The sequence below is a fragment of the Thunnus maccoyii genome, chromosome 15 (genome assembly GCF_910596095.1).
Source record: "Thunnus maccoyii chromosome 15, fThuMac1.1, whole genome shotgun sequence".
Lineage (NCBI taxonomy): Eukaryota > Metazoa > Chordata > Actinopteri > Scombriformes > Scombridae > Thunnus > Thunnus maccoyii.
In genome coordinates, this window is record NC_056547.1 from 7,029,014 (window position 1) to 7,048,570 (window position 19,557).

Consider the following 19,557-nt stretch of genomic DNA (forward strand, 5'->3'; position numbering starts at 1 on the left):
CCTGACTGTTAATTTTGATGTAAAATGTAAGCTAGCATTAATGAGAATGTTTGACTTACACTGTCTTTTTCGGAATAAAACTACATGGTGAATGTAGAGTTTTGCTTTGGAGTATTATTAATGAATCCTAGTCAAAACATGTAAGATTCTCATCAGGAAGATAATAATACATAGAAATTAAAGAAGGGATAAAACAATTGGTTATAATTAATGATAAAGATTTAAAATTATTGATTAATAAATGTAAATATTAAAATCCGTCAGGGTTGGGAGATTATAACTAATTTCAATTTTAAATTACATTAATTGCAAAATATGTTTTTTTTCAAGTGGTATTTCACATTTTTGATATTTCACATTTGAATTGTAAATTTTATTGCTATAGTTAAATCATCTACATTTTGTGGTAGTTGTATTTTTCTCTTACTTTGTATATGTAATTGTCTTTTCTCTTTTTCTTTTTTTTTGAATTTTAACCACCAAAACAAGGGAAATTCCCAGTATGTGTTAGGCTAACTTCACAATAAAGCAGTTTCTGATTCTAATTCTGATTTTTTTTTTACTTTTTATGTTTGTTTTGATAATATTTTTAATTCTTCAACTCAAATGTATGTATGTAGGAATCTTTTTTTATATTGTCATTACTTAATATCAATTATGATGTTTAATATTATAATATTCATTTTGTATGTTTGTATTCATATTCATATAATAGTAATGATTATTATTATTGTTATTTATGTAATGCCTGAATGTTTGTAGTTTTACAATATCGCTTTAATATATCGACGTATTCAACGGGATGTCAACCAATAGCAAACGACGTTACTCAACGGCGAGCATCTATCAACCAATCAGAGGCATTGACGCTGAAAGGAGCTGAGCGGGTACATTTTCGATCTCGAGTCAACCACATAGCCGAAGCGATGAGCATTGTTTTGGTAAACAGAAAGTGTATGTGATTAAAAGTAAGATTATGTAGAGCTCATCGGATTTGTGCATCTAGCTAGCGACATAGTAACAAACGGTACGCGGGCTTTTTTTCTCTGGTTCGCCTTTTTTGTTACTTAGCAAAGTCACAGCGCTAACTAGCTAGCTAATGCTAATGCCAGCTAACTAACTCAGAATTTAAACGATGCATTGTGGAACATTGTTTTGACGTCAAACAGCTCATAAACAAAAAGGTCGGTATATGTTTGAGTGTGTTATGATGTGTGACAGTGTTGACATTTCTTTCTTAACGATTGATTATGTGTTTTTTTGTATTTCTAATCTGTCTGAAATATATGTGTCATCAAGCTTCACAGTTTTAGTTTCACTTTATAAATTTACAGGGAAGCGCCCGTATTGTTGTCTGACTGTAAGTTTCATTTCTTACAGCACAGACAAGACAATGTTGATGTTAAATGGCTTCTTTACTTGCTCATCAGTGAAGCAGCAGTATTAAAGCATCATATGGCAAATTTCCTGAACATATGATCATGCTTCTCTGTGTTTTTTCCAAGTCTGACAATAGTCAGGTACCCAAACGAACACTTAAACAGTTTTTTTCTTGCTGTAATCATTCCTCCTGTTCATACAGACCATTAGAAGATCCCTACACTTAGAGATGGGGGACAAAATCCACAGTTCAGTGTATCTGAAGTTAATATGAAGCCTCAGCCGTCCAACTTAGTCAAATCGAGGCAAAGCAACTTTATTTATATAGCACGTTTCGCACCAGGGCAATTCAAAGTGCATTACAGTAAATAAAAAAGAATATTGTAGCGGAAGCAATTTAAGTTATGAAATAAAAACACAAATGTGAGGATAATAAAATAACTATTAAAACAGTCAAATGAAAAATGTATATAGACACACATGTAAAAGCACAATAGACATAGACATAGACAGTTGTAAACACATAAAACACATCTAGTAGTAAAAGCTGAGGTCTAAGTTAGTGTTCAGTCAAAGGCTTTGGGGAACAGGTGAGTTTTCAGTCCTCAAGTAGATATCTTTCAATGTTTTCAGACATGTCTTTTTAGTGCCAAAGTCCCTCTTTTTGCTCTGTTCTTTTATCTATTTTTATGGAAAGCACTTTGAATTGCCTCTGTGTATGAAATGTGATATATAAATAAACTTGCTTGCTCTTTTTGTTACTATAGTTCCACTACAGCACAACAGGGAAACACAAAGAAGGAATTTGATGCTAAAAAGACTGTAAATGTGGCAGATATCTACTTGATATGAGTAACTCAGACTGCTGAAGCCTCATATAAGCTTCAGGTAAACCTTTAAATGCATTTTTTTTGCTCAAACTGACTGAACATATCCGTCGCTCTGATCAAAATCCTCCTTGTTTGTATTTTCTGAAAGCAGAAACACCTGACATTTTGGGTGACGGTGGCCCCCGCCTCGATGGCGGATAAGATCATTGTTCTTGATGATGATGAAGAGGAGACTCCTCAACCCTCTTGCTCTGCCTCCACCTCGTCTCCTAAGGTTCAGGTCAAAAAGGTCTCGCAGCTCAAAGCTCAACAGCCTGTCCCTACCCACATCACCCAGTCACCTTTTGCCTCAGCGACGAAGCAAGCGCATGTTCTGCAGGCAGAGAATCAGAGGTTGTTCACTGAGGTGAGTTTACATTTAAGGCACAAGCTGACTGTCTCATCCATTGGTCAAAGTAGCTGGTCATCTCTGAAACCCACTATCTTTTGTTACTTCTCCACAAACTATCTAGATCATTTAGTGCTGCAACAACACAACAAATTTACATGTGCAGCCCAAATTATCCTAACATTTGGCTGGTAGCTGTGGTAATCTCTCAACCTGGTGACATTTGTGATATTTTATAATAATGTAAATTAATACGTGCTGGAATTAAAAGCTCCTTTTTGAAGACAGTCCTATTGACATTTTCACCAAGCAGGCTGTCACCGTGCAGCCTTTCTCATAAGCGAGGTCGAATTCCAATGTGACGTTGCCCTTTTACTTTTTATAGCGTCGATCTTTGCTCCCAGCACTTTTGCAGATGTGCAAGACGGCCGTCTTCAAGGATAGGTTCGGGTTTTTTCAAATCTGTCTTAATACAATACGGATGTGCCGTTATGTGGAAATCGATCTTGGTTGCTGTAATAACTCCTACTCTACATACTGACCCAGACGCTATTCTCTCCAAATGTCACTACACTGTAAGAAATGGGGGGTCAAACTCCGCAGCCCTCGTTCCGTGCAAATATACATTGCAAGGTTCAGCAGGTCACTAACGACACTTCAGCACCTTCATTTACACAACGTTCCTTGCAAAGCTGCGGCGGAGTGATACATCCTGGTATTCACGAGTAGATTTGTTGCCAGAACCGGCGTTTTACTCGCATGTCACAGACTGAACCATGTCCAGTCTTGTCTGGAGGACATAAAAGAACAGCTGGAGATCAACTCCTAAACTCTCAAAGAGTTGGAGCATGTTGTTACCAAAATATCAGCGTCCAAAAACACTGACTTCAAAAATGCTTCAGCTCTCAAATCTGAAGAAAAAAAAATATCCGATAAAGGCCACCACTAGCAGAATGTGTCCCTCTGTTACAACTCAGCAAGGAACTTCAGTCTGCGGAAACAAAAAGAGGGAATTTCATACTAAACTGTAACTTTGGAAGATGCGACTTTTACAACTTTTATAGCTTCAGCCAAACTTTGGGATGCATATTTCCATAGAATGAGGGATGTGGATTTTGGCCCCCCATTTCTTACAATGTAGACCAATTTCCACGTACATAATGGCACATCAATACTGTTTAAGACAGACTTTAAAAAACCTGAACTTATCCTTTCAGCTATTGATATCAGTCTTAAGACAAGAGTGTTGATATTGGCAATACACTGAAACCGAAGGTGAACAGGAAAAACCTGAATCACGATGTCCTGTTGCTGTGTGTGTTCTTATAAACGTTTTGCCTTCCTCACCCCACGCCCTCCTTCATCTGTCATCTGTCATCTTTCTCCCCTGTGCCGATCCTGATCATACGTTCCACTTTGTCTCCTCATCCCCCTTGTTTTCTTTTCTCCTCCCTCCCAGTTCGTGGAGCACTGCTCAGCTCTCACCAAGGACTGCCCCGAGGTCTTGACCTTCCTCCAAACCAAGCATGACAAGGCCTCCCCTGACTATCTGTCATCCGTGGAGTTCAGGAACGCCTTGGGGCGATGTTTGACTCGTGCTCAGGCCAACCGTTCCAAAACCTTTGTCTACATCAACGAACTGTGCACCATACTCAGGCAGCATGCAGCCAAGAAGAGGCAGATCCTCACCAAGGTTGAGCCTGGGCCTTCTACCTCAACATCAAATTCTTGCCCCTCTACCTCTGTTGTGCTCAAAAGCGAAGACAAGACTAAAGTTAAGGCGGATCAGGAGGAAGAAGAGGGGAAGCCAGAAGATGAGCAACCTTCCACCTCAGGGCCGCAGGAGAACGATAAAGAGGAGCAACAGGTAGCGGAGAAAAAGGCAAAGAGGGCATCCAGGAAACAGGTTAGTGTTGAACACTAGTGGGTGTGACCTTTAGATAATTCAGCTGCTGATTATAATCTTTATATTTTTTGTTGTTTGGTATTTATCAAAAGTTGCTTCAGTGTTTATGAAGTGATGTTCATATAAGAACAGAAGAGAAAATCACATTAGAAAGGAAAAAGTATAGCAGATGCATACAGATAAATAGCAGATTAATAAAGGCAATCAATAAATATGCATAAATAAAACTTGACTTGATACAGTCAGGTTGATATAAAGGAAAGGTCAAATGATATCTGAGCTCTTACACACAACATTCTGACGTGTTTCATTCAGTTCACTGCAGTAAATGTGCTTGTGATGGATTTCTTTTATCCTCATAAGGCTGAAACTAACGATTCATTTAGATTTATTTCGATCATTATTAATTCATCTGCTGATTGTTTTGCTCGATTTATCGTTTTGTCTATGAAATCATTTTTAAAAAATGCTTGTTATAGGTTCTTGTTTTGTCTGATCAACAGTCCAGAATCCAAAGATGTTTAATTTACTATCATGTATGACACAGAAAAGCTTCATATCCTCACATGTGAGAATCTGAAACCAGTAAATGTTTTGCATTTGTGCTTAAAAAAAAATCCTTAAAACAATTATTACATCATTAAAATAGTAGATTTGTTTTCTGTTGGTCGTCTGATCGACTGATAGTTGCAGCTCTTGGTCTCATAAATGCATCAGACTTTGAGCTGTAATGCTGTTAATATCTCACCACACTATTAACATCAACATCAATATTTACAGATTTTTCCTTCAGTATCTGTACAGTTTCAAACTGTAGCAGATCCAGGCCTGCAGACTCTGAAAATGACACAACAAAGTCTCATATGACTAATCGAAATGTGTTTCATGTTTCTATACACACTGAAATGCAAGTGTCTTCTCTTCTTTTTGCTTTCACTCTAAAGATACAGCTTGTAAAAAAATAAACAATACCGGGGCCGTACGCTTAAACTCTGCCCATCTGCTCCCAATCGTCTCTCAGATAGCGTACCTGGAGAACCTGCTGAAGGTGTACAACGACGAGATCCGCCGCCTGCAGCAGGCTGACCTGAGTTTAGACGACCTGGGAGCTGAGGACTCCTCGTACATCCAGGAGCACAAGCTTAAACGCAAGGTGAGAAAATGGGGTCAATGCGGTCACAAATTTAAAGCTGTCAAAAGACTCTTCACGCCTGGTTGTGTGACGGCGGGTTCACGCTTCTCCCCTCGCTAACGCTTCTCCTCTTCCAGATGATGAAGATTTACGAAAAGCTGTGTGAGCTTAAGGGCTGCAACACGTTAACAGGCCGAGTCATCGAGCAGAGGATCGGTTACAGCGGCACTCGATATCCTGAGATCAACAGGAAGGTGAGCTGGCTGTTTTATAAGTGTCCCTTATCGGTGTAACTGGGTCAATGCGTGTTTATGTAATCTGGGTCTGAACGTTAACACAGGTGACAATAATTATAATATCATCAGCATATTTAGATGTCAAGTTACTGTAACCTTGTAGCAATTCTTTAGTAGATATTAGCGATGACTTCTACCGCTCTCAGCCATAAACAGCTCCTCTTGATGTAGAGTATAACCTCATACAATAGCTTTACATGAGCTGATAAATCCTCATCATGATCATCCTCATCATCCTCATCATCTCACATGTTGAATCATCAGTTTAAAAACATTTACAGTGCAAAACACAGAATAACAGAACTTGAAAAAGTTGATAGAAAGTAGCACAGTTAGTGGTTGTCGTCGTAGTTTTTTGTGCATTTCTATATAACAAAAAATCAAGACACACAAGATATAACACAAATATATCACTATGTGTCTACAGATAGATATGGACTGTGGTGGGGGTTGCAGGGGGTTGCAGTTGTAGAGTTATTTGATTTGGTACTACTATGATTGTTCACACGGCCATATGCTTCAGTTTTTCATAAAATAAATCCAGTACAAGTCAGTAATGAAGAGTCAAAATAAACAGAGAGCAAATACTGCAGAATTCTGTATTACTGTGCCGTTGAGAGTCAATGTGATATCCTCCCGACCCCGTGCCCTCCCTCCTTTCAGATCGAGCGTTTCATCAACAGTCCCGAGGCCCAGAGGAACCCTCCGGATTACCAAGACATCCTCCAGCAGGTGCTGCGCGTCAACGAGCGACACAACCTTTGCCTGAGCAGAAAGCAGCTGAACCAGATCGCCCAGGAGGCCTTCAGAGAGACCGGGAGCCAAATGCAAGAGAGACGTCACCTGGACCTGGTGTACAACTTTGGCTCACATCTCACTGACCACTACAAGCCCGGTAATAGCCTGATATAGTCACTCTGACCGGGAGCTACTTTAAAATGACTCTTTACTTATATTTGGAACAGTTTGAGCTTAAAGTGAGTAAATATATAGTGAATACACCACACTGAACCTTTATTTTCTTTGGACAAAAGAGAACAAACCTTTAAGGACCTTTGCAGCTCACAAGCTCAACGTTAAACTAACGGAAAAATGTCCGATTCAAGGGTTTGGAATTGTTGACACGTTGACGTTTATTTTGGCCTGGCGAAAAACAAAGACACAGTAAAATGGTAGTTACTGAAAAGCTTTAGACTTAAGCAACAACTAATTAAGGCTGCAACCAATGATTTCATTATCAATTAATCTGCAGATTCTTTTCTCAATGTGTCTATTAACCGATTGGTCTAGAAGCCACAGTGTTGTCTTCATGTTGCTTGTTTCGTCTGACTAATCGTCTAAAATGTTAACATATTCGATTAACTGTCACATATAAGCAGAAAAAAATGCAAATCTTCACTCTTGAGAAGCTTGAACAATCAAATATTTGGCATTTTTGCTTAAAAAATTGACTGAAACGGTTAATCGATTATCAAAATAGATCAATTAATCAACTTGTCATCGCAGCTCTACAACTAATTGTGCCTACACATTTTCAGTCGCTCACTACAGCAGCTCAATACATTTTCTTTGGATACTTAATTCAGATTTTGACTTTATTCATAACTTGTTCTAAGATCCACCAAGTCTCTACAGTTTAGAGCCTTTGATAAAAATTCAATATTTAAAAACATACGTAACACGAAACTGTTTGGCTTTACAATCATCCACCTCTCATCTCACACTCATTTATCGTCCTCCCTCTAAAGCCATAGACCCGGCGCTGTCGGACTCCTCGCTGCTGCGGAAGCTGCGGTCGAACAGAGAAGTGGCCATGTCCCACCTGGAGGAAGTCATCAACAAGTACGCTGTGAAACAGGAGGACACGGAGGAGCAGGAGAGGACCAAACGACAGGAGAAAAACAGCAAAGAGAAAGAGGTGTGAGAACGATCACAGGCGTCTTCTGCTGTCAGAGATTCACATGTTATTTTTTTGGTTCCTCCACGTCTGCTCGTATATATGTATGAAACTAATGTTCCTATCAGCACATGAATGCGCCGTAGTGGCAGAATTTTCTCAACGATATTATATAACTTGAATAAAAATAACAGGCAACATCTTTTATAAAAAAATGGGATAAAACTCATAAAAAACACAGTTACGGTCCTTCAAGCAGCAAGAACACAGCCACCGCTGATCAGGATGTGAAAATAGGACGTTGAAATGTATCATTTTTCTGACAGTTCTGTTATTTTTCTCTCTCCCCTCCTCTTCCTCCTCTTCCTCTCTCCCTGGCTATCCGGGCCGCCACACATCGTGCTTTCAGGGCAACAAACCAGAAAAGCGAGAAGGCACTAAAGGGGTGAATGGAGTGGCGGAGGAGGAGGAACAACAACAAGAAGAAGAGGAAGAAGAAGAGGAGGAGGAGGAGGAGGAGGATGACGATGAAGATGATGAATCATCAGATCCAGACATAGAAGAGGAGATCCAGGCCAGCACCCAGCAGGACGGACCAGGTTAGAACGGAGATGTAGTTTCAATCAGAGCTGCAACGACTAGTCGATCGACGGAAAATCAATAAAATATTTTGATATTGGATGAATCATCGTGTCCAAATGATCTGATTCTTCTTTAGTCTTCTATGACAGTAAACTGAAATATATTTGGGCGGGACAAAACAAGACATTTGAGCACAACGTGTTGGGTTCTGAGAGGAAATGGTGACAGTTTTCACTATTCTCTGACATTTTACAGACCGAGCAATTAATTGAAAAAATAATCGACCTGATTAATCGATAATGAAAATAATTGTTTAACTAGTTTTGCTGGTAAATCCAGTTTTGGTTTTCCTGCCACTGTCAACAATGACGACTACATATTTCTGAAACATTGTTTTGAAACATGTTTCCTGTTTCCTAAATCCTGCTGTAGGTGTAAAAAAATCTGTTGTAACTGTAAACTTGCGATTGACATGAAGCTGTAGATTGAGAACATTACTTGAGGAACAATATTAGTAATATAATATTAAGGATGTGTCCAATCAGTGTCCCCAAGTATTTTTTGCACAATGATACATGAAAATCTGGCTAATTATTATTATTATGAGGTTGCAGTTTGGAAATTTCTCTCACGTCATTGTGTAATATATGTGTTTGTCTGTCGATGAGCACACTAGTGTCTCTTTCTTTTAACACGACAACTTGTATCATAGACTTAATATTGAGATGACGTCATGCACATAATCTAAGCTTTCATGGGTTATGAGAAAGTTTTACAAAACTAAACGGTAATAAATTACCTTGTCTGTCATTTGAGGTGTGTTTTTAAGTTCTTCTCGGGCCTTTATTGCAGCGAGGTTGACTCATCCAAGTGTGTCTTAACCCCTCAAAGCAGCAGCTGGAAATGATTTCATAATTCACATTATGCAAAGAGACTTTTACAAAGTTTAGCAGGGCCGAGCTCGTTATGAAGGTGTTGAAATGACACACATGAGAAATGCATACCTGCATATGTAATGATGAAAACAGAATCCTTTAGGGACGATTGTTTAAACCGTCGTCCAGTAACCAGAGTTTATATTGACTGCTTGTATCATCGATAGTTACGCTCATACGAGGGTTGGTAGAGACGAGCAGAAAATATTTCCTCACGTTAATATTCCTCTTTTTATAGACGATGACGAGAACGAGGAAGACGACAGTAACGAGTCGGAGCGAGCGGGTGACGACGCCAACCAGGACAAACAGTCAGGCGAGTTGTCGGGACGCGTTTCCGCAGGGGGGGAAGGAAGCGTGAAAGATGAGGATAAAGAGCCGGTCACCACCGAACTCAGTCCTCTCTCTGATGAAAGCAAGTCCCGCATCTCTCCGCTGTCTGACATGTCCTCCCCTAGAGACAGCCCCAGCCAATCAGAGCCCGTGCAGACGGACGACCAGACGCTGTTGTCTAACGGTAACCTTGCAGGAGTAGAGGAGCTGGTGGATTCCTCCAGTCAAGTTTCCGTCATGCTGGTAAGCACCAGCGAAGTCGCCAAGGACCCCGCGGACGTCTCCCCGGTAGCAGCCAACGGGGTTTCTTTGCCCCCGTTACCGCCAGTGATCGTAGAAATGTGTGACACTCAGACCACCAACGGCACGTCGCCTCCGCCGAGCCCCAGAACTACGAGGGGCCGGAAGAGGAAGAGGGAGGAAATTACACAAGAGAAGTCCCACAAAACGAAGCACATCATCATCCATGACAGGTAAGGCTCGCTGGGGTTAGATTAGGACTGCGTGTCACGGAGAATATGTATAAATTTAATAAATATCGGATCAGATACAACAAAGATAATCAATGCTTCAGTGTCACTCATTCTAATATCGTAGGAACAACAGGATGAAGCAGTATGAATACACATATGAGAGAACAGAATAAACGATTGTTCCTCTTCTCTTTTTCACTCCCCGTGTTTTTCTTTCTTCTTCTATCCCGCTCGACATCCCCTTCTTCTTCCCTCCTCAGTGAGGTAGACATCCCTCTGGATATGGGTGTGTTTAGCTGCAATTCTCCACAGCAGGCAGAGTCCACCCGAGCAGACACTCCAACCCAGGAACTGGTCAGCAGTTCACAGTCGACTCCGCCTCCCAAGAAAAACAAGGTGAGGACACGTAGAGCTGCAACGATTAGTTGATTAATCAGTGAGTTGATTCACAGAAAATTAATTGCCAACTATTAAAGATTCATCATTCTGAGTTTTTTTTAAAGAAAAAATGCAAGAATTGTCTGGTTCTTGCTTCTTAAATGTGAATATTTTCTGGTTTATTTAGTCCTTTATGACAGTAAACTGAGTATTTTTGGGTTTTGGACTGTTGGTTGAGACTTAACAAGACATCTTAGGTTGCGTTTTGGGGCTTTGGGAAATGGTGATTGACATTTCTCACCATTGTCTGACATTTTATAGATCAAACGACCAATTGATTAATCTAGAAAATAACTGACAGATTAATCAATAATGAAAGTAATGGTTAGTTGCAGCCCTACATAGATGGTAAATGAAGATTCGGGGTATGAATGGTCATTAATGATCGATTCAAATGGCTTTGCATTTATAAAGATTATCTTGGTATAAATGTATAAATGTCATGATAACACACCTCCTAACTGCGCCACTGTCTGTGTTTCCAGGTCAACGTGGCCACCCAGTGTGACCCGGATGAGATCATCGTCCTGTCCGACTCGGAGTGACCTTTCACCTTTGACCTCTCACTGCACTGCAGGATTCTACCACATCACTCCTTGTTGTCTAACAAAAAAAAAAAAAAATTTCCCAAATATAAAATTGTGAAAGTGCTGATTATTAAAATCTGAACAATATAAGATTTAGCAAACTATTTGAGCTACAGAGACATGTCGCTTGATTACATGAAACCAAACAAAAGCCAAGACACGTGTTTTTGTAAAGGACTTCGGTGGATTAAACAGCTGAAACGGGACAAATTTTCTCTAAGCAGAGAAACATGGCCGACGTCGACGACTTCTCTCTCGCTTTTGGATGCAGAAAAGACGTCGTCCGAGACCTTTCGGGGTGACACGAGCAGCCGAACATCCTTTGCCGTGTTTCCCGCCTTTCAGTGCAACACTACTAACGCTGCTGTCGTCAAGTTGGTAGAAGCATAGAAATGTTTTTCTTTTTTTTTTTTTTTTTTTGCTGCTCTTTATACGGAGCAAAAGAACATCTCCTCTCTCGGGATGACGGTCCCTCGACTGGTTTAACTCAGACACCAGTGCCTGAAAACATAGAACTGCGGAGTCGGACGTTTTTCCCCCCAAAACCTGGCGAGAGAAGGTTTAGTTTTCAGACACTTGACTGGAGGGAGCTGCTTCAGCTCGCCGCCAGTTTGTTTACATTTTTATATTTACATTATATTTACATTTTTTTCACAAAGGACAGGGAAGTGGTGGTTTGTATAAAAGGAATTTTTTTTGAGATGGCATTATTTTACATGCTGTTGCTATTTATGATGTGTGTTGTGAGTGAGTGAGGTGATTACTGCAGCGGTGATGATGGCGTACATTGACATTTCTTTAATTTTTAAATGTTTCCTTTTACATTTTATTTGTAGGTTTAAAATAAAAGTAAGAAGCTTTCTTCATTCAGATCTGTGGCTGCTGCAGACGAGCCAGATAGTAATCAGTTTGAATGAATAAGTTGACATGACTAATACACACATGTATAAAGGATAAGGCTGCCGATATTTTGTCAGTCAACAAATCCAATGGAAAGACTAAAACCTAACGATGAATTGATCCTACTAACGTTGTCTGTGTAGCCGAAGCCTGATATGTCTTTTTCCTGAGTTGTACGGAAGATTTAAAACGCCTAAATGAGAATTAATCCAAGACAAATGTGAAATACAATATATATTAATGCAAAAAAACATTGCATGTCTTTTTACTTTATGTCTGCTTGATTTGTTTTCATTTAGGCATTTAAAGTCTTCTACGCCATTGTTGTCCAGAAATGATTAAAAACACATCGGTGAGCCATGTTGTTGCTCTGGGTGACAAGTCCCTTCATTACCAAGATCACACACACACTGTATTTTATTTTGAGTCTACACATACACTGCCATGCTGCTGTAAATACTCACTAGAACACATGATGTGTATTAATCCGCAGCAGAAAATAGTTCCCGACAAATGTCTCCTGTTTAAAGGATAAAGCTGGTGATTCTTATTGTCAGCAAATCTGATGTGAAGAGCCAAACCAATAATGAAATTATCAATTTACAAGTATTGTGTGTGTATCCAACACCTGATATATCTTATTCCTCTGTGTCGTTGACCTCTAAAACTATAAAAAAAATAAAAATAAAACAGGTCAATGAGCCGCACCGCTGCACTAGGTGACGTGTTTTTAATCGTTTTTGGACAACAGAGGTCTACAGCACAGAGGAATAAGATATATCAGGCTTTGGATACACACACAATACTTGTTGGTTTGATTCTGCACATGAGATTTGTTGACAATAAGAAAAATATAGAAAATGATCAGTTTTATCCTTTAAGTAACATTTTCTACCACAGTGCCCAGCTGTTTTAGGAAATTACTGAGCCTTTAAAATCTTTTGAAAGATTTACATCTTTAGTAGGAACTAATGTGGGTTTAGTGCCACAGATATGAACAGCGTAGGTATGTACTGTATTTAGAAACACATTGCAGGTTTTAGTCTTTTCATGGGATTTGTTGACACGAGGGAGATATACAATAACGCCAGCCTTATCCTCAAACGTAGCTATTGCACAAAAATGTTTTTGTTTTTTTTTGTGATTCTGAAATGTCTCAAAGAGAACGAAAGGACACACTGTTGATATTGAAATATGTTCTTTAATACATCTCGAACAGGGTTACTGTATGACACTGATGAATTCTACCTGTGCCTCTATCCAGCTCAGATAACTACATTCATTCATCTGACACACACAAGTATTTACTTAAATCCAAACCATGTTACTGCCTGTCAGATCAAGTCTTATGAAAGAACAGTGAGATTAATGACTCACATGGTCCCAACTTATTTTTTTATTTAAAGATCCTTAACACCAGAGTGGAGGAACAAAATCTTCCAAAAAAAAAAAAAAAAAAGCTTAACAGTTTTGGTTTCATGAACAATGTACTATGATTCACTTTGAGACAAATAATCATTAATTTACAGCTTTTACATTTTTATTCACTCTTAGAGCAGCAATGGGGTTTTTTTTATTATTATTATTATTAAAAGAAATCTGCAACGATTTTGAGCATTTTAATGATTATGAGATTAAGTTTTTTTAAAAGCAAAAACAACATTTGATAATTGCAGGTTCTCAAAAGTAAGAATTTTCTGCTTTTTGCTTCAATGAATTGAATAGCTTTTGTTTTAAGACTGTTAGTCGGATAAAACAAGACATTTGACGATGTTAGTCGCAGCTTTAGTTCCCTCCTGTTGATAAACGGGGTATTCAGATCAATTTAGCTCTCTGCTGTGTTTAGAATAAAGTCTGTGTCTTATTTTTAGTTGTGATATGCAGCGCTGCACTTAAGATCTTCAGTATTTAGTGAATGACCGATATTGCATCCTTATTGTTAAGTCTATGCATCACTGGTCCCCAGATAACAGCACTGGTAGGTTGATGTAAGTCTGAACCCTCAGGTGAAAGGAAATTGCTCAACTTTTTGTCTTTATAACACTCCCCGTTTTTGTTGTTTTGTTTTTTTTCATCCTGTATCCCATTTTTATGTAACATCACTACCACAGACTGTATATAAAGATATATTTATATATCTATTATATATATTTATATACAGTCTATGGTTGCTACGCAGATGAATGGATGTTTTGGGGTAAATGCTCTTAACTAGGATGTCAACATGAAATGTAGTTATATTAGCTGAGATCTCTCAGGAGATCCATCTTCCACTGTGATTTTTTTCTTTTTCATTTTTGATAAATAAAAATACTTTTTGTTACATACAGACTTTGTGTTGCTGATTTAAAACATTTTTTCGTACTGTGTGTGTGTTTGTGTATTTCTGCACTGCAAAGGCTGCAGTTCTGTTATCCAGACAGTTAATATTGTCATTTCAGAACCAACAGTTGGTAGAAATTCTCACAAATTCCACTGTTTTGACCCACAAAGTTCATTTATAGTTGTTGCTTTGTTGCTGCAATGCAACAAAACGACACTGATGAACAGTTTTAATGTTGCTTCTGCATATCTGTCATTTTCTCCAAATATTGAGGCATTTAGACTCTGCAGCAACTCGTTCCAGGTACTAATCAGACCTCTGAAAGCAGACGGTAAAGGCTGATTTGATTACTTAATTTGGTCAAAACAGTACAATTAGTTTTTAATCTTAAAGCTTAACATACTGTTGATTTTCAGTCACTCATGTGGGTCTTAATGAAACTTTTGAGGCTTTTTCAACTTTACAAGGACAAAATCCTGCAGGAAACAAAAAACTAACTTTTGGGCAAAACTTTATTAGCACGTTAATTATAACAATATTGAACATCAGCATATTAGCTATCAATTATCTCAGGACAAAAATATCAGTGTGACTGAGTTCAGCATTGTGTTTTTGTCTTTAGATCTTCTCAAAGCAGGAGGAGCTCTGTCACCAAGCAGGTGACACAACCTGCATAAATTAGCAGCGAAAACATACTGAAGACCATAAATCAAACGGTCATGACTCCATTTTGAAAAAAAAAAGTACACGTCAGTGCACATCTTTGCCTTTTGAAACTGTGGCACTTTGATTTATGTTGTTTGTGGCTGGACAATAGATGTGTACATGTTACTTCTGCGTTGTGTTACAGTAAATAACAGTCACAGGCTACTCTGAAATAAAACCAGGTGGTGGTTTTGGTAGTTTTTAGTACTTACATCTGTTTAAAAAGTGAAAATGTGATAACGGTCTCTCAATAATAACAAAAAGTAAGATTTATTTATATTTTTTAAGATCTGAAAAGAGATTAAAGACCAACAAAGTAAGTTATTTGCACCAAATAATTTATTAATCCATTATTTTGATACAGGTCAGAGGTGAATATTGATGTACTGCAGTTTATTACATTATTAGTACCACTCAGGATATACATAAAAATGTCTACTGACGTTATCTATAATCACCGTTCAACAATCAATTGGTCAATCAGAAGACATGTAAGAAACATAGTGTAACATAGTGCGTTAAATGTACAAAAATAATTAGAATACTTCAGTTTTCAGCAGCAACTTTGACCTCTAAGTTGATCCTTTACGTCTTTTTATGTCTCTTCTTACAGGAATGTTCACTCATTACAATAAGATGTGATGCAAGAGAAACCATGTGGTTGTATTTTAGGGTTTTTAAACTATGTGTTTCAGGTCAGAAACTGTTTAATGTGTTGGTGAAAGCAGCAGCAGCAGGTGAAGCTGTAGAGCTGCTGGTGACAGAATAATAAACTACACACTTGTTTATAATAGTCAGTCATTTAGGAGGAAACCAAAACTGTGCAGCCCCGAGAAAAACCAAAGCATGTGAACTTCAGAGGCTGTTCAGGGGCCCCTAAACCACCAGGGGTCCTTAAACAAATGAAAAAAAAGTGAACTTTCTTTGGTTTGGGGTTCTTTTTGTTCATTTTGTGTGTAAATTAAGTATTATAAGATATATTCCTAATTTGGATTATTTGAAATACCATTTTTTTAGATTACAAAACTTATATAACAAGATTTAGTTCTTAACTTTTTAACAGTTTCTGTAGTTTTTATATTTCCACAAGATTAATGCTTTACAGAAGTTGTGTTGTTTAGGTTTTACAGGTACATTTTGGAGTGTTTTTAACTGTTAATTCTTGCAGTGCACATTTGCACATCACAAACTTTGCTGTAAATTCTGCAAACAGTTTCGGGCAGGACTGAGGCAACTGTTGAGCAGCCATTTCTCAATACTGCTCCTACACATTTTTCTCAGATATAAACAGCTGCTCTCTTTCACTTAAATCTAGGCTTAACCTTCATGTGTCGCTTAAATGACACATAAATCTGACACAAGCGGCTACTTGAGCAGTTGAACTTTCTTGAACGAATGGATGTAAAAAGTAGAGATTATTCTGGCTTCTCTTGCTTGGAAACCAGTAAGAATTCACACATTTCTGATTGAGCTTTCTAATAATAACCCCTCGGTCTCTGTCTCTAGTTTTGAGTATAAACATACCAACAAATGTGCTCTTTTTGTTCATGTTGTACATTCACTCAGTGAAAGTTATGTATATGCTAATATATGCATGTTATAATGCTTAAGAGTACTGGCACACTTCAAATGTGTTAAAACTCTACACTTCAGAAAAGCATTAAATCACCATTAGACACATTTCTCACACACTCTGCTCTTGCAATCAGCCAGTGTTTTCTCTGTAACGGTTCAGCAGTGGAGTGAACACATAGAAGCAAATGTGAAAGCAAGATTACCCGCAGACACCGCTGAAGCAGAGTCATAGAGGAAACACTGGAGGTCACACTTGACAGATCACTGAACACATACAAAAGCCAACAGTCCTTTCACGTAGACCGAGCTCAAAACCAGCATATAAAAATATCCAAACCCAGCCTTCACAGAAGGTAAAACATTCAGATTACTCATCTCTTTGCTCAATATATCTAGAAATGTAAAATGTCTTTAAAAGGCATGCAAAATGTTGAGGAGGTCATGTGTAATATTTCTTCAACCACAAAAAACTGTGCTGTAGCTCAACTGGCACACTGAAGTATGTTTTCTGCACAGTTCGGTTTGGTTTAAGTATGTTAGACGTAGGAGGGAAACAATGATGCAGCTACATATCTTCACAAACACACGTGATTATCGCAGATTTCTGCAGTACCGGCTGTGGCAACAAACTTTGAAAGCATTCAAAGAAACATCAGATTAATGGCACCATGATGTATTTTATCACAAATAACAACACACTTTTCTATTGTGGAAAACCATATTTTCTTTGAATCACACTATATTTTGTTGAATTTCATAGTTATTTTCAAAACAGGCTGGATTTTTACATAAAGGTTACATCTGAATGAGATATAGAGCACACTGTTAAAACTAATGATATGATTTCAAAAGTATTTATGCAAATAATAATGCATGAAATGACGTCCTGAACAAGATTTGAGTTAAATGCTAACGTCAGCGTGTTTAGCAGGTATGACGTTTACCATGTTGCTTTAGTATGTTAGCATGCAAACATTTTGCAAATTAACATGAGACAAAGTGCAGCTGCCTGAGGCTGATGAGAATGTCACGAGTTTTGCAGAAATTTGATCATAAACCAAATTGAAATTTTGACCAGTTGATGGCGCTAAATGAAAAGTCAGGAGATAAAAGTTATTGCAAAGTCATCCTGCAGAAACCAAATTTCACAACAATCCATCCAATAGTTGTTGAGACTCAATAAAATACTAAAAGTCAACCTTGTGGTGGCACTAAAGGAGAAATCAGAATAAGACTATATTATTTGGAAACCATGAATGTCAATCCATTGAGTAGATGTTGATATATATCAGAGCATAAGTGAAAACTTTAACCTGATGGAGGCGCTAGAGGAAGAGTTGTCAGAATGTATCCTCTCAGGACCGTGAATATCTGTTGTAAATTTCATGGCAATCCATCCAATAGCTGTTGAAATATTTCTCTCTGGATTACACATGTCAACCTTAAGGTGGTGCTAGAGGAAAAGTCAGAGGATCACGAAAATCAGCAGGACTGAACCTCTGGGGACCATGAATGTGTGTACAGGGTTTGATGGCAATCGATCTAATAGTCACCGAGATATTTCAGTCTGGATCAAGTGCACGGATTGCTGCTGCCATTACCTTCATGTCCTACAGGTGGCACAGATTGGTATTTGTAGAATTGGCATAACAACGACTGAACAGCTCTCCCTTGTGGACAATCTGCAGCCTGCTGAATTTGAATGAACATGCAATATTTCAAGTACAGTTAAAAGTCAGATTTATGAGGCGATTCAAGAACAAATGAACAAGTTGGAGGTAAACTAAGTGTTTCGTCTCCTCTAACGAGTCTGTAACTGTCTATAGAAGGACACAACAATAAATTATAAGGCTTGCATTATGGCCACAAAAGAAAAAGGTAGTTGTTTAAAGGTGCAGTGTGTAGAATTTAGTGGCATTTAGTGGAACGGACTTGGTAAAAATGGAATATGTACTTATTATAAGTATGTTTTAATTAATGTATAATCTCATGAAAATAAGAATCGTTGTGTTTTCGCTACCTTTGAATGAGCCCTTGATATCTACAGAGGGAGAGGGTCATCTTCCACGGAGGCTGCCATGTTGCATCGCCATGTTTCTACAGTAGCCCAGAATGGACAAACCAAACACGCCTTTTAAATACTTAACAAATTTACACATTCATTGTTTAAAAGTTTATGCATGAATTTATTTCAGAATCATATCAGTGCTTTATGTTTTGCTTATATCAGGATTCATTTATTAATAACACAATTAGTGTTAGTAATAACTGAATAACTGAACAGATTCAATTAGTGTTGAATGTGTTGGTCATCGTGCTGGTAAGGCACCCAAACATATTGTTGACAAAATGACAAATAAAAACTAATTTACAAACAAAATCTTTCAGTATTCTAATGAAAGATAAAGGCATGAATACTGTGCACTACCTATAGTGTAATACGCCTGTCGGTGGCTCTTATCAGTAGTTGTCAAAGTACATGTTGAGTTTGGTCCCTAAATGCATCACACTGTACTACAACAGACCCAGTATAGATACAGCACAGAACTAATAGTGTATTTTTACCATAGCAGGGCCCAAAATATAACATGGTACTTGTGTTCAGTGGAGAACTGAGAGAGAAGCTGTGAGGTTACATTTTTACGAAGTTAAACGTAAACAAACTGACCGGTGTTTCCATGAAGCATCTTCAGACTGATATGAGTGAACAAACATGAACTTCAAGTCCTGAGATCCTATAAGTAAGATGGTACTAATATTATCTGCAGTCTAAAAACATGGCTGCAATTACTGATTATTTAATTGATTAGTGTATGTTTAGGTGTATAAAATGTCAATCTTATTGTTTCTGACCATTTTTTTCTCTGAACAGTCAAA

General features: G+C 38.1%; 1 protein-coding gene across 3 annotated transcripts; it reads left to right on the top strand.

The window, feature by feature from the left end:
• Nucleotides 1-875: 875 nt before the first annotated feature.
• daxx (death-domain associated protein) lies at nucleotides 876-12,437 on the top strand. 3 transcript variants are annotated; one of them, XM_042436534.1, is made up of 11 exons: nucleotides 876-1,184; nucleotides 2,359-2,616; nucleotides 4,058-4,504; nucleotides 5,526-5,657; nucleotides 5,774-5,890; nucleotides 6,596-6,827; nucleotides 7,681-7,850; nucleotides 8,239-8,428; nucleotides 9,585-10,152; nucleotides 10,413-10,548; nucleotides 11,076-12,437. In XM_042436534.1, exons 2-11 carry the CDS (start codon nucleotides 2,401-2,403, stop codon nucleotides 11,133-11,135), a joined length of 2,268 nt encoding a protein of 755 aa, XP_042292468.1. In that variant the 5' UTR covers nucleotides 876-1,184; nucleotides 2,359-2,400; the 3' UTR covers nucleotides 11,136-12,437. The 3 variants fall into 3 exon arrangements, with proteins under 3 accessions (XP_042292468.1, XP_042292467.1, XP_042292469.1); XM_042436533.1 differs by having other exon boundaries at nucleotides 2,362-2,616; XM_042436535.1 differs by lacking the exon at nucleotides 876-1,184 and adding an exon at nucleotides 2,248-2,268 and having other exon boundaries at nucleotides 2,362-2,616.
• The last annotated feature ends 7,120 nt before the right edge of the window (nucleotides 12,438-19,557 follow it).